Source organism: Sminthopsis crassicaudata, chromosome 3 (assembly GCF_048593235.1).
Source record: "Sminthopsis crassicaudata isolate SCR6 chromosome 3, ASM4859323v1, whole genome shotgun sequence".
Classification (NCBI taxonomy): Eukaryota; Metazoa; Chordata; class Mammalia; order Dasyuromorphia; family Dasyuridae; genus Sminthopsis; species Sminthopsis crassicaudata.
The window spans coordinates 57880254-57895188 of record NC_133619.1 but is presented as its reverse complement, the minus strand read 5'-3'; the positions used below and the strand labels follow the sequence as shown (position 1 = coordinate 57895188).

Sequence of the window (14935 nt, the reverse complement as noted above, 5' to 3'; positions counted from 1 at the left end):
CTTCTAGTTTTAATTCCTCTGATACCATTTTTGAGTTGAATTATCTTGAACAAAACATAAGATTTTCCATTACTTTCATAAGATTAACTAAAAGTTAACATCTAATTATTCTAGGTATTTCAAATTCACCTAATTCAAAATATCAAAAAGAATTCTGTTGTCAAAATGTAAGATTACATTTAATATTATGGGAAGAGAAAATGATAAAACTGTACAGAGAGTTTGTGACATGCCCACGGTCAGCCAATAAACATTTATTAAGTGCCTACTATGCTTAATAATATGCTGAGAGTTAAGTCGTGAGGATACAAAGAAAGTTAAAAGTTCTATTCTCAAAGAGCTCAGGATCTTTATGTGGGAGATAAGATGCAAACAACTATGTACACACACGTTCAAACAGGACAAAATGAAAATAACAAAAGGCAGGCACTAGAATTCAGAAAGATTGAGAAATGCTTTTTGTAGAAGGTGGGGTTTTAGCTGAGACTCAAGGGGAGCCAGGAAGCAGAGATGAGGAGGATGAGCATTCTGTAAATGGGAGACAGGCCAATGAAAATGCTCAAAGATGAAGTTCTTGTCTGAGAAACAGCAAGACCAGCGTCACTGGAATGATGAATAAGATGTGTTAGACAGAAGAAGACTGGAAAAGTACAAAGGGGTAAGTTATGAAGGCTTTAACCCACAAGATTTTATGTTTGACCCTGGAAGTGCTAGAAGTCTATTGAGTAGGAGGTGATGCAGAACTCTGCTTTAGAAAACCACTTTTGACAACAGAATAGAGGATTGATTGGCAGGAGAAGAGCCTTGCAGTAGGCAGACCAAGCAGCAGGCTATTGCAATTATCCAAGCATGAGATATCCCACAGCAGAGGTATTTGAAGCAAAATCTGAAGGAAGTTCTTCATTTCAAGCCTAGTGCACAATTCATCATACCAAGAAGAGAAAGGGGTTTTGACTTCTAAAACCATATTACATTTAAGAAACTATTCAATGATTTGACCGATTTCAGCCATTTATTTATTAAACATCTAATATGTGCAAAGCATTGTGTTAAGTGCTGGAAAAATGCAAAGGCAATTAAATTATTCCAACCACCATGATGGAAGACTTTGATATTGGGACCTACACAACTGATAAACCAAAAATGTTTTTGTTTTGGGAACTAAACATTTCCCATTCTTAGGCAAAGAGATTTAATTGACAGTTCTTCACAGTGCCACAGATGTAAATCCATTCTCTTGAGCAATAATTCTCAATGTCTTTGAAGCAGGACACCCTATCGTTAACTAGATTTTATAGTATCCTTTCCTTATTTATTTGAAATAAATAATTTAGTTTTGAGAATTTCATGACATGTAATATAACTGAAAAGATCCTGAGGCATTATAAGACTAGGATTAGCAATCATGTCTCTAGGGACTGGAAAGAAATAAAATAAATTGATGGTTACTAATTTCTTTCGGCATATATACTGCAGCACTGATTAACTTGTGGCTATTTATAATTTCATAAAAACAATTTAATGTTCAGTGAAATTTAAACACCATTTCTCTCTTAAAGCAGAACTTCTTAGAGCAAAGAAACAGGACAGAGATAAAGAAATTAATACTACTCTGACTTAATTCTACTGTATGAAAAATGTCTAGATAGTTTTGGATTTCTCCAGAGCTATCCACTGATTACACATTTGGAATTATAATCTAAACTTTGTTCAAATCTATTCAGATAAAACATCAGAACAACATATTAACAAGCAAGAAACATTTTTTTATTGTACATGTATTCCAAAAAACTCCCACAAAAACAAAACCCACATATAGAGAGGAGCAAGGGAAAAAGTTTATCTAGTCTCTCCGAGTTATGCAGGGCATAGCATCTTGCAGAAACATAGCTACTAAGAGACTAAAATACACTACTTAGTAGTAGTACCCTACACTCCCCCATTCAAAAAAGACCCCACAAGAAAACAAACAACAAACTTAAAGTTGTATCCTAAATACAAATTTTTCACACAATTAAATTGGTATTATAGTAAACTGCAGAAAATACAGTAGGCATTCAATAATCTGCTTGTATTTAACAACAAAGCAATAGACACTTGAATACATACACATTACTCATTGTTAAACCTCAAGTTTATTATGAGTAATTGGTATTTCACCAAGAGCAACAACTAGTTTGTTTAATTTCTGGACTTAACAGAATCAATAACTTAAACAGATATTTAAATGCAAATTGGTTTTAGAAAATATATTTTTTTAAACCACAATTGGGGCAAGTTTAAACAAATGCAAATTTAAGATACAACTCACTTGGATTATTCAGGAAGAGAATAAGTATTGGAAAGTACTATAATAATTTTATTTGCCCTAGGCAGTAAAATAGGAACTAGGACACACTCTTAGAAAGATTTTTGAAGTTATGAATTATCTATATCTACGTGATGCTAAGTAGGCTAATGGGATTGGGCCTACCACTGAGACTGACACAGGAAAATTAAAGAACTGTATTAAATAAGCAATTGGTCTTTTTTTCATCATAATACATTCTCCTAATATTTAGCATAGGGATCTCCTTCCCCAGTATTATGAGCTTGAAATTCCTAATAATGCGTATGAGTGTGAGCATAAAGGAATGAAGAAATCAATGAACTGTTATTTTTTAACAATTTGAAATAACCCTCTTCCTGCACAAACAAAAATTAAGATGTATCTATAACCTTACCAAGTACCCTTTTCCAACTAATAAACTTCAGGAAATAATTTTTATTTGCTTCTCTAAACAATATTACTCACACATCTTTGTCACTGAATTTGTGAGAGTGATATTTCTGTTATGTATATTTTTTAAAAAGAAAAACTCAAGTAAAAGAAAAATGAAACATTTTCCTTTGCTTTCCCTAGATATTGCACTCCCATTTTTGCTTGACAATTATTTCTTCTCTGTTTATATTAATCCAATACCTTAGGAGTTGCTATAGTAACAATGTATCACTCTCTGGAACAATGAATTTTTCATTAAGTATCTTGAAACTGTACAGTCCTGCTGCCTAAAGCCCTAATAATATGTCTTGTCTATCAAAGGGAAGAAACAGACATTTTGAAAAAGTTTAGGAAAAACCAAAACCAGAGTTCATTACTTTTCAACATGGCAGTCAATCACAAGCTATTTTCCTTGTAAGGACCAATCAGATCCCGAGGATAGCACCTTCAGAATGGGCTGAACATAGGGGAAGATTTTTGTTCAAACAGAGGGTACTATGTGATGTTTAATATTCCATGTTTTATATACATATTTTTTAAACTGCATTTTCGTTAAGCAATTTTTGCAGAAAACCCATTAAGTTTTCAAAAACAAAAATCTCTTCCAAGTACAGAAATCTCACAAAATTGTGTTTAGTACCAAAAATGAATTGGTGTTCAGAAATAAATGAATGCTAATTCAAAACATGATGCATTTGATACCCCTCCCCCAAAACCCCTATCAGTTCACATCAGCTGGACCTTAAAATGTTTAATTCTAATTTAAATTTCCTAAATTTGATATTCCACTCAACTATTACTATAAATCAGAGTCTGTAACATTTTAATCCCACAAAATAACCACGAACTAGCAGAGCCTTTTAATCCAAATATATTAGTGCAATGGAACAGACATCATTACCATCTGTTTTAAAATTCTTCCTTCAAAAAGTCTGAGTATGCTAAAAAGTGTGCCCATTTCTGCAGCCCAACAGGCAATAAGTCATAAATATTTTAATGTTAAAATGGATGGAATGCTGACATTGTCCAGGAAACGACTAGCTAAAAAGTTTCAACAATACCTGGCCTCTACACCAAACTTGGTTAACTAAAAAAAAAAAAAAAAAAAATTATATTCCATATCAGGAAGTTACTGCTTACAGTGCAAAATCTGATTTTTAGAACTACTGCCTTAAGTCACCAACTACTCATAAGGAGTGCCAAGAAATACTACTAAAAAAGTCACAAAATTTAAATACTAGTTCAATCTTTTGAAGTGCACACTGCATTGCTCCCCCAATCACTTGAATTCTCAATTTAGAACTAAAAAGAGGTTCTTAAATGTCCCAGGGACCAGACTGCTGGATGGAGCACACATTGTTTCCCATACAATCGTTCTTCACCGCAAGGAGAAAAGCGAGGCAGTTTAGTGTGTTTCCCATGTTAACAGCACCATAGAAATGTCTGCAAACTAACTGCTGGGTGATAAATGACCAGGTGAGGACTGCTTTCAGGGACAAAGACAGTATACAACTGACTTACAAAGATCTACAAAGACTCACTCATGTCTATGAGTCAGGAAAGAAAAAGCAGGAGGCTACAAATGACTGAAGATGACTGAAACAATGTACAGACTAACCCGGGGCCCGGGGAGAAGAGCCAGTTTGTGGATGCTCACCCATCACTATGCTACAGAGTAGACTGCGCTCCCGGCAGGGGACGGGACTCTGGAATTTCAGAATTCAGTCACTGCCCCTCAAGAAAGACAGACCAGGTATTTTGAGTCTTCCTTGCCTTTCCTTCTTGCTCCAACAATCTGTATAGCCAGAAAAGTACTTTGGGAATCTGGCTAGACTGGTTTGTGAGTAGATTTAGAATCTTATGGGAACCATTTACTCAAAGTCCTTTATGTCTCTGTTCAATGTTTTCTACTAACCTTCTCACCTGATTCCTTTTTTAGGGCATTTTAACACACTGTTCACATGCAAACTAAGTTGAAGTAAAGTCCACTTTTCCAGGACTCACATTACAGATAATCCTTTTGTATCCATCCTACCAAGACATTTAAAAGCATGTCTGTATCAAGGTGGTTCCAGGAGTGTCCTACAGAACAAAAACTTTTTTAAACTGTGTTTTTTAAATGGTCACTGGATATTCAAAGCAACCAGAAATTGTGGAGCTATTCATAGGAAGGACTTCATTTGGTGCTTGTTGCTGTACATAAGGTGCATAAACTGCCCCGGTCCTAGGTCAGCGGGAGGAGAATCCAGTTGCAAGACTACAACCAACTACAGGTGTCATGTCCCATATCTGTAAGAGAAAAGGGAATGTGGGAGAAGGCAAAATTGGTCATCTTATAGGATAGTAAATAACAGCTCTGGAAAAACACATACTTGCTAAAAATGAAAAGAATTTTAGAAAGAAAAACTAGATTCTTCCAGTTTCTTCTTCCCTCATAATAGCCCCAGATTTCCTTAAGCCTATAATCTGGGGCATTTTTTTGAGGCACAAAGGAAAACAGGCACCAAAATTCATTTCAAAAAGGAAAGATAGAAAGTATAGATCAGACTGAAAATTCCCAGACCGTGATTAAGTGGTCATAACTGATTTAAAGTTATTGACTATGATCTGTCTCAAAATGCAGCAAATTTTTTCTATGCCTCAGATTCAATATACCCCACCCCCAGGCTGGGGTTAAGTGACTTCCCCAGGGTCACACAGCTAGGAAGTGTTAAGTGTCTGAGACCAGATTTGAACTCGGCTCTTCCTGAATTCAAGGCTGGTGCTCTATCTACTGCGCCACCTAGCTGCCCCCTCAGATTCAATATTACTGTTGTTCAGATCACATTCCCTAGGTAATGTGTTCTTCTTATCCATATTCAAGAACTTTTTAAAATATATATCTATTTTGATAACTATATTTCTACATAATTGATTTCCATTGTAATCCTAGTATTTTATTTTATGCATTTGAAAACATTCTGAGAAGGGGGCTATCTACAGCCACAGGAATCCCTGACAGAAAAAAAAGGTAATACATTTTTGTTATTTTATCAATATAAGAACTCTTACCCTCTTCCCCCAAAAAGTTATAACCCCTCTAACACTTAATAGAGGGTATTGATGCTATAAGTAGAAAAAAAAAATTGCACTGACTAATGGCCAAACTTTTGGTCATGAGTCCATCCTAACCTAGCTAGTCTAATCTTCAGACAGCAGATAGAGTCTTTTGTAAGGCTGGGACTCAAAGCCATTCTAATAATGCCAGGATTTTTTTCTCATGGCCACCTCATCTCCTTAAATAAATACTAACACAAATCAAGAACCATGTCAAATGCAATTACTTTACTTGCCACAAGTCTAGGATTTAATTAAAAAACATTTGGTTATGCTTTAACCAACGTTAAATGTTGGTTCGTAATGTGCCTTGTATAGATACGTGAGATATCCAGAGGAAGACCAGAAGCTCAAGAAGAAAGAAAATTACATCAAAGAAGGAAGAGAAAAGTAAGCATAAGGAAAAATAATGATGGAGATAGGCACAAAACAAAGTAGACTAGACAGGAACATGCAGAAGCAAGAACATATGCAGACAAGCTATTTTGTACAGTTGGGGAATAAGTCAAAGAAATATGACTGTTTTGAGACTAAACTTGAAGATAAACATACAAACATAGAACCCCTCAGCTAAGACAGAAGAGGAAAGAGGATGGCAATAATAAGAAAGTCCAGAGAAACGCATCTGAAGTAAAAGACACTTCAAAGGAAAGTACCAACAATGAAGGGAACTTAACTGTTTTATGCCTCAGCTTTTTATTTTTATTTTTTTTTTTTTTATGCCTCAGCTTTTTAAATGGATATTGTACAATTTACAGAAAACAGAAGCCACATTTGAAATTGTGATGCCAAAAGATATAAAACAAACTGCTTTTAATTTTAATTTCATAAAGTCAATGAAATATAATAGTAGAATAAAGCAAAAAGCCAACTCTAAATCTAGAAACTACCTGAAACAATTTTTAAAAGTTACCTTTACAACACGATCAGTCCCACAGGTCACCATTAGTCCCCTAGCAACATCCATAGACATGTGAGAAATGTTATGTTTTCCTTCATGAAAGGTTGCCAGAGAAGTGCGACTAGTAAAAAGAAAACATTAGATTTAAAACTCATTTGGCAAACAGTCATTTAGAAATAAAGGATAATTTGCAAAGATAAAAATAAATCACAACAAACCTAAAATTGGAATAAAAGTAATAAGATGAATTTAAGAATCAGAATTTAGTGTATTGTTTATACATTTGGACAGCTCTAAAAATTGTTTCCTAATTAAAGGCCACAACTAAAAGACAAAAATGAAACACCTGTAACCAAAGTTACAAAATTTAAAAACTTCCATTTTATTTTTATTTCTTCACAGGGAGAGTGAAAACATTCAGATATGAATTTAGAAAATTCTCACAAATATAAGAATTTTTAAGGCAAAAGAGAAACTATGAGATTTAAAACATGAAGGAATATAGTCACCTAAAAGAAGGAAGGTCTCATAAGTTTGATCCTAAAAGTTTTCATGAGCTACAGTATAAGTCTTTATGACATAATGGATAGAATGCTAAACCTAGAGTAAGGAAAATCTGAATTCAAATTCATTCACTAAAAAAAAGAACTGTCATATCACAGGAGATCATATAGATATATAGATATTAAAAACTTATTTTTTTTTAAATGCTATGAGTGTTAGAGTAAGAGGGGAAGCAACTGAATAAATCAATATCATCCCACCCCGAGATACTTGCTTTATTTATGAGGTGAAAATACAACTGGACACTTCCTTACATGCAACAGGAAATCTGTTTAGATTGGCCTTGATCATGCCCTTTAAGGCATGTATAAAACTATCAAGCTAGCCGGACTCGGAGCTCTGACCATCTAACAGCATTGGGGAGATCCAAGCCATCTGCCAATGCTGGGTGAGGAAGCCACCTGAGAAAGAACTGGCTGGGCAGGGGCAGAGAGAAGAGAAGGGGGTGGACTTCATCCTATCCTTTTTGACCAGAGGAGCCTTGTTAACTTCAGCATCCTAGCCACGTCCCTTAAAATGGAAGAGCTGACAGCAGTGTCTGCAATGGGTAAAGACTATATAAGAGGCTATATAAATAATCTAGCAGAAGGGCCACACCAAACCTATAGAAAACATTTTGAGAACTCCAATTAGAGGGCCTCACAGAACTGTGATGCACTTCTTTGCTATATACATACACAGCAGATATACTACAGATATATATGGACAGATATAAATATACAGACATAGCCTTTCTAAGTCTAAACCCACTTTCCCTAAACTCCTCAAATCATTGACTACCTGGTAACTATGAGATGAGCCTAAGTGGCTAGAGTGCAGAAGTTAGGTCTTACTTATCTCTATTTCTGTAAGGTCCTAATACTCTGATTTTCATATGGTAGGTGTGAGTAAATGTTTGTTGAATAAATGAATTTTGAATCATGAACAGAAGAAAAAGTCAAATAATCCAGAAGATGGCGGTCTTGCTACTCTCAGTCACACAAAAAAAATTAGAGTAGAACATCACAGTTAAAGTAGGTTTTCTAGTAGTCATTTAGGTCTCTGGATTGGTTTTGCTTCTGTATAAGAAAGTTTACTCTTTTCACAAAGGTTTTACAACTACAAAATCGACACAAATATAATAGAAGAAAAGAATGAAGTGATAAGTTAACCATTAATTCACACATGGCTACTGTAGACCCCTTCACTGCAGACTAGAAACCACTAGGTGGGGATAGAGATGTGTGCCACGTCATGGAGCTCAAAGGGTCACAGATTTAGATCTGAAAAGAGCCTTAAAGATCTAACCCCCTCACTTAACAGATTCAGGGTCAGAGCATTTGTCCAGAATCACAATGCTAGTAAATGTGTGAGGAATGATTCAAACTCAGACCTTTCTGAGTTTATGCTGACTTGCAGAAAGAGAAGGGGATAAAAAACCTATTTAGACACATCCATAGGTCTGTACACACACGTATATTATATGTACATCCATGTTTGTAGACATGTATGTGCACATTATTTTTTGCATGTAATATAGAAGTTTAGAGTTTCTTAAATATTTCTCTTTCAAGTCTGAAGTTGTTTGTGGTTGCTGACAACAAAATGTTTTAAAGTAAAAAAAGAAAAAATGAAGTAGATCTTTTAATAAGAAATTGCATTTTAGGGCAGCTCTGGAGTCAGTGTGATCCTAAGCAAGTCACTTAACCCAATTGCCATGCAAAGAAAAAAAAAAAAATTGCATCTTGCTTCCCAAATTTTCACTTGAAAACAAAACAAAGATATGAAACTCCTTACTCTTCATCTTTGACGGAATCATAGCAAGAGTCACACATGCGGACCTGGAACTCGAAGCCCATGACTGGGTATGTGGAGCGCCTGGTACTGCACTTCCCACACACTGCTTGTCCACACTTCCTACAGTGATGCTGCAAGTGTTATGGAAAAACAAACAAACAAACAAACAAAAAACCCTGAGATTTTTTTTTTTATATATATATATATACACATTTTTATATTTTTTATGTACACATAATTTAATACATTACATGAAGTCTAAGAACCAAATATGCTTTAAACATTGGATCATTCCTATCTGGAAAAATAATTTGCAAACTTCTTTGTAATGCTTGACATTAAACATTTATGTATTTTTTCTTCTTTATTATATATTTTCAGTAATCAAAAAGGGGCTATTTAGTGTTAAAGTTAAGAAAATCTATAGGTGAGGCCAAATAGTAGACAAAGATTTTTAGAAAGAATAAATCCATTCAGAATACCAGAAAGGAAAAAAAAAAGAGTACTTAGAAAAAGATTTTGATGAAATATTTCCTAACTGATACATTGTTACCAAAAAGTCATATGCTTTCAATTTTTAATCTTCCAAATTAATGCAAGAGATTCAGGTAAACTCTACCATCAATGACTGGATTCCATTATAATGAGTGACTCTTCCCAGAACCACTTTTTAAGTTTAGTGACTAGTACTTCTACTCTCTACACATACTAGTTGTTAGTAAAGAAAGCAAAATTAAATTTCAACTATTTTCAGTTAAAAATAGGAGTTCTTTTACCTTTTGAGTACAATACATTGATCAAAAGCACTGCTGCGCATTCAATAAGAATCGAGGCTAATTATGGAATACTAAATTTGTGCATTAGAATGTTTTACATGCAGAAATATTTCCTGAATTGTCTGCTACTTTTAAAATATCACTTTTCTCTAGAGTAGTCTTATTAAGTAACACCAAAAAATAATTTACCAATTTACACAAACTCTGAACCAGCTTTCCAGGAAGGTATACTGATAATCTGAGTCTATTCTACTAACCACAGTTCTCTTTTATTGTCCTGACTCAGTTTCCCTAATTATCCTGACCCAGTCCTGACTGGTTTCCCTAATTGTTCTGCTCAACCACCTCTCCTTCCTAATCATGATGATCCAGATAAGGAGAAAGGCCTTCTATCTTAGGCATCATCAGAATATTGGGTGGCTCTCCCCACTCTGTAATCCCAATTATCAGATATCTCCCATGCCTCTCCTCACCATCAGAACCGGATTGTCAGAGTCCCTTTCCCACTCTCACTACCCTGACTCCACCTCTGTCTCACTCTATCCTCCCCACCCTATCCCCAAGTCTGAGCCACATATATATGTCATATTGAGAACTCACATTGTTTGCTGGATTCTTGGACAGTCTCATTCAGCCCTGGGACCAAACCATGGATTCATTTGGTCTCAATAAATCTCTCCCTTTTAAATAAATTATTAAATACTCTCTATCTCTATCTTGCCTCAGTTTCTCCAGCATTACATAATCAGTGAAAATTCATATTTCCCTTTAGTGAGTGGCTACTTTCAAAGCTGCTATAGAAATATATTTTAGTATTACATGAACACCTAATTTTTTTATTTTATTTTAAATATAAGTTATTTCTTTAGTCCTTAATTTTAAAGCAAATTGGCCTGTTACTTGAATCATGAGCCTTAAAAATTCTCTAAGTCCAAGAGTGTGGAAAAATTCAGAAGCATCTTAAATATTTTAACTCATATCCTAATATTTTACATATTCAGTAATATATTATATGTATAATTCATATGGACAATAGAGCCATTTTTAAAGACGATACTGTAGAAAAAGCTTTAGATATGGAGATATAAGAATGTAGTTCAAAACCAGTCCCTGACGGGTGTGAACTCAGGCAGTAAACATAAATGAAATAGTTGGCTTCAATGGTCTCCAGAGTCCCTCAAACGTCTAAACCTCATAAATAACTTCTCAAAAGGCTCTTCCACTTAATTATGACTATGGGCATCCAAGTTTGTGAACAATTATGTTTTTAAAAGACAAGCTAATAAGGAATTTGGTACTCTAAGTGAGAGATCACTGCCTTGCATATTAAGGTACCAAATTCCTAAAGTACCCACTCACCCGGTTGTTGAAAAGAACTAATATTTCATGGATGGATCCCAAACAGCACTAATCACTAAAAACAGAAGAACTCAACAAATTGAGGTTCAACATACAATCACCAAGCAATCAACAGTAGCAAAAGTACTAGTAAAGATCTGAGGTTGGCCTCTTACCTGTCTTTTTTTTTTTTTTTTTTTTTTTTTTTTTTTTTAAGGCAGACCTGTCATTTTTATTATATTAGTTTGGCCCTACCAAGGAACAACTGATACTTTTCCATTTGTTTTTTTTTTTTTTTTTTTTTTCTCTTACCTGTCTTAATCCCAGTGTCTTTGTGTCCCACATCTGTTTTATGTTCCAAAAAAAGGGTTGTTCACATTTTTGACAAGAATCACTTTCTAACCACTGAGGAGCCTACATAGGAAAAACAAATAACCTTCAGTTGACTGTTAAATAAGAAATCAAAAGAAAACTTGATTATAGAAATTAAGAAAGCAAGGAGAGAAAATGTTATTTTATCTTCCCATTACCTGAGATTAAATTGTGACTTTACATATTTACATCATTACTTCTAGGAAAGGTCTGTTACTTGATTCCTGCACAGTCCGCTTACCAGTCCTATGATGTCCTAAATCCACAACAGAGCAGGAAATGCTTCTACTGTCAGGGACTAGAACTGACTAATCAAGTGGATCTGAGATCTCATTGCTTTAGGAGCACCCTCCAACAAGGAAGAGAGAAATCCATCCACATCATCTTATCCTGTAGAATTCATTCCCATCCGCCAACCATGCAGGGGACCTTCCCTCTCTCTCCTGGGATTGCTCCTTGATAAGTGGAGCACATCCTCTCCAGCTGTCATTCATCACCCTTCCTGGATTAACTTCTTTTCCATTCCTCATCTAGTACATGTTGCAGTCTGCTCATACCCACCCTGAGCTTCCCGCCTGCCCCCCATGTGATATCCAGTTTTAATTCTTCAGAAGCAGTTATATTTCTGCCCCTTGCAAAACAGCACTGTCAGTGGGTTTTTAGTAATGAAAAAAGAATGGCCTTTGTTTCATGAAAAGCTTGGAGTCAGTAAAAGACTTTGCAATCTCCCCAAACTGATCTATCCCAACTTCCTCTTCCTTTTCCAGTCTGCCTGTCTCAGATACATATACTAATATCCAAGTTCTATAGAATGTCTATCCAAATACATGTTGAAAAGACATTCTTCACCCACTTCCCTCTGTCCCTGGATTATAAGCTCTTCTGAGTGATTCCGGAATTCCTCCAGGAAGTTCTGCCACAGCCTGGGGCTTGATACTCTCCATATAATGTCATCCACAAACAGAAACAAATGAATAATTTATTACCCACAGGGAATTTCTCTCTGACCCGGACTCTGCCTCATTTACAAGCTATATCTTTTTTACATTTATTCTATAATTTGTTAATGATTTATATCACTGCTCTGAGTAAAATTAATAAAATAAAATAATTAAAAAAAAAAAATGCTCCCTTCTCATCTCTTCATGTCCTAGCCTCTCTAACTTTCTTCAAATCCCAGGTAAAATTCTATTGTCTAAAAGAAATCTTTCTCAATTACTCTTAATTCTAGTACCTTCCCTTTGTAATTATTTTCAATTTATCCCATACTTTGCTTGTTTCTACATGGTTATTTGCATGGAGTCTCATTCATTGGACTATGAACTACTTGAAAGCACTCACTATCTTTTTTCATTCTTTAAATTCCAGGATAGTTCCTGACACACAATAGGAATTTAAGAATAAATGTTTATAAATATATTAGAATAAATTTTTGTTGACTATTATAATTTATTTACTCTTGAGTGTGTCTTCGTAAGCTGACAACTAGATATTTCATGAGCTCTGTAGTTATTTTGAATGAGATTGCTCTTACTATCATTTCCTATTGGATTTTATTATTGCTATGTTAAATGATGACAATTTTTAAGGAACTATTTAGGATTTTAATATATTGGTAAAAATAATTAACTGCATTGATTAGTTTTTGCTCTCTGATCCTCAAACTGCACAGCGCATCTCCCATCTTGGTGTCTTTCATTGCCCATCCTCAATACCTAGAAGGTTCTCTTCACTTGTGTCTTCTTATCTTTCTCCATGAGACAGCTCAAGTGTTACCTTCAACAAAAAGACATTTCTATGTCCTACAACTGTTAGTATCTTCCTACTGTAGCTTATTTACATTTGTTAAAGTTATATATGGAAAGCAAGTTATACTTTAAGAGACATTGGGTTTTACATGTATATATGATTCCTGTTCTATGTTATATATAGCAATGTTTATATGAGTGTTTTATAGTACAAATATATACATATATGAGAGAGAGAGTGTGTGTGAATATATATATGTATGCAGAGAGAGAGAGAGATTAGTTTCCCACACTAAAAAGTATACTTTCTGTGACTTAATAAAAAAAATTAATTATAAAAGAAATAAGACAAGAAAATGATAGCTAAATAGAACCTAGTTTCTGAAGTTTTTGAAGAGGCAAATAAAGGAATAGCAGTTGATTTTTAAACTGAATCCAAAGGAAAAAATAATTGTCATTTTTAGGACACTCAGTCATCTCATATTTAAAGCAAATGTTTACAAGATATCCACTAAGATATCTCTAACCACTCACTATGCTCCGTATTACGGCCCAAAAAAGAACTAGAAACATACTTAAAATGACCTAAGATGGCCAGTAGGATAAATATAAGAGATCAGAAAAGAATGATTTTTTGAGAACATTAAGAGCCAAAAAAGAAAAAGGGGAAAAAAAAAAAAAAGAAAAGAAAAGAAAGAAAGAACTTTAAGAGTAGTAAACTTTGTTCTTTGAACACTTGGAATAACAGTAAACGCTAAACTGACAGCTATTTTGGACTATCTCTAGAAAAACAAAGTTGTACTAGTGTGTTGTTCGACCTCCTACCTTGTCCTCTAAGAACAGTCACAAAGATTATTAACCCAACATTCGGTCACTCTTCTATCTCCCACCTCTTTTTTCCCCCTAAATTCTGATCTCACCAAAGACAGTGTAGTGCTCCCCCTCTATGAAGGTAGTGTGTAATTTCAAGAGTGAGTCTCTAATTCAAGAATGATGAATTGATTTTCTTTCAACCCTCCAGACAGAGCAGGACCACCAGTAGATAAAATGAACTCCCAAAGCTTTCCCATGCAAGTTTAAAAGCAAACTAGTCATGGAAGTGAGACCTAAGTAATTCTGTCTCCAAGCTGGCTTCTCAAGTGGGACAGAAATTCCCCTTTTAGGTCAGACACTTATTAGTCACTTTTCCTATCCGTTTTTAGACAACTGTTTTAAGGGGGAAAAAAAAAAAAAAAAAAAAAAAAAAGGATCACAAGAGATAAAAATCATAGACAGGAGGTAAGTCTAAACCCTATTCTTTTATAAGATGTTTTTGTTCAATTTGCTCACTTTCATTTCTGGTTTGAAACTCACTTTCACACTGTGAAGACATATGAACAATTAAATCATGCAAAACATGGCACAAATTGAATACAGAAGTGGGATTAGCTTCCATAAGTAACAAGCTAAGAGAATTACAGGTGCAGAATACTTTATCGGCATTTTCTATTTTTTCCCTTCCCCGTTCCCAGAGACCATGTCCGTCCTTTCATTGTAACCACTCATTCCAGCAGTATTTAGGACCATTGGGAACCCCTGTGAGGCTACACTCAACTCTGTCCCA

General features: G+C 34.7%; 1 protein-coding gene across 1 annotated transcript in view; it reads right to left on the bottom strand.

The window, feature by feature from the left end:
* Window positions 1–1745: 1745 nt before the first annotated feature.
* The window catches only part of WDFY1 (WD repeat and FYVE domain containing 1), a 54673-nt gene continuing 41483 nt past the window's right edge, over window positions 1746–14935 (bottom strand). Inside the window, exons 9-12 of the mRNA XM_074298600.1 lie at window positions 11525–11626; window positions 9099–9229; window positions 6771–6879; window positions 1746–5050 (exon numbers count right to left, since the gene is read on the bottom strand). Coding sequence (XP_074154701.1) covers window positions 4991–5050; window positions 6771–6879; window positions 9099–9229; window positions 11525–11626 — 402 coding nt within the window. The 3' untranslated portion in view covers window positions 1746–4990. The remainder of the gene's footprint in view (window positions 5051–6770; window positions 6880–9098; window positions 9230–11524; window positions 11627–14935) is intronic.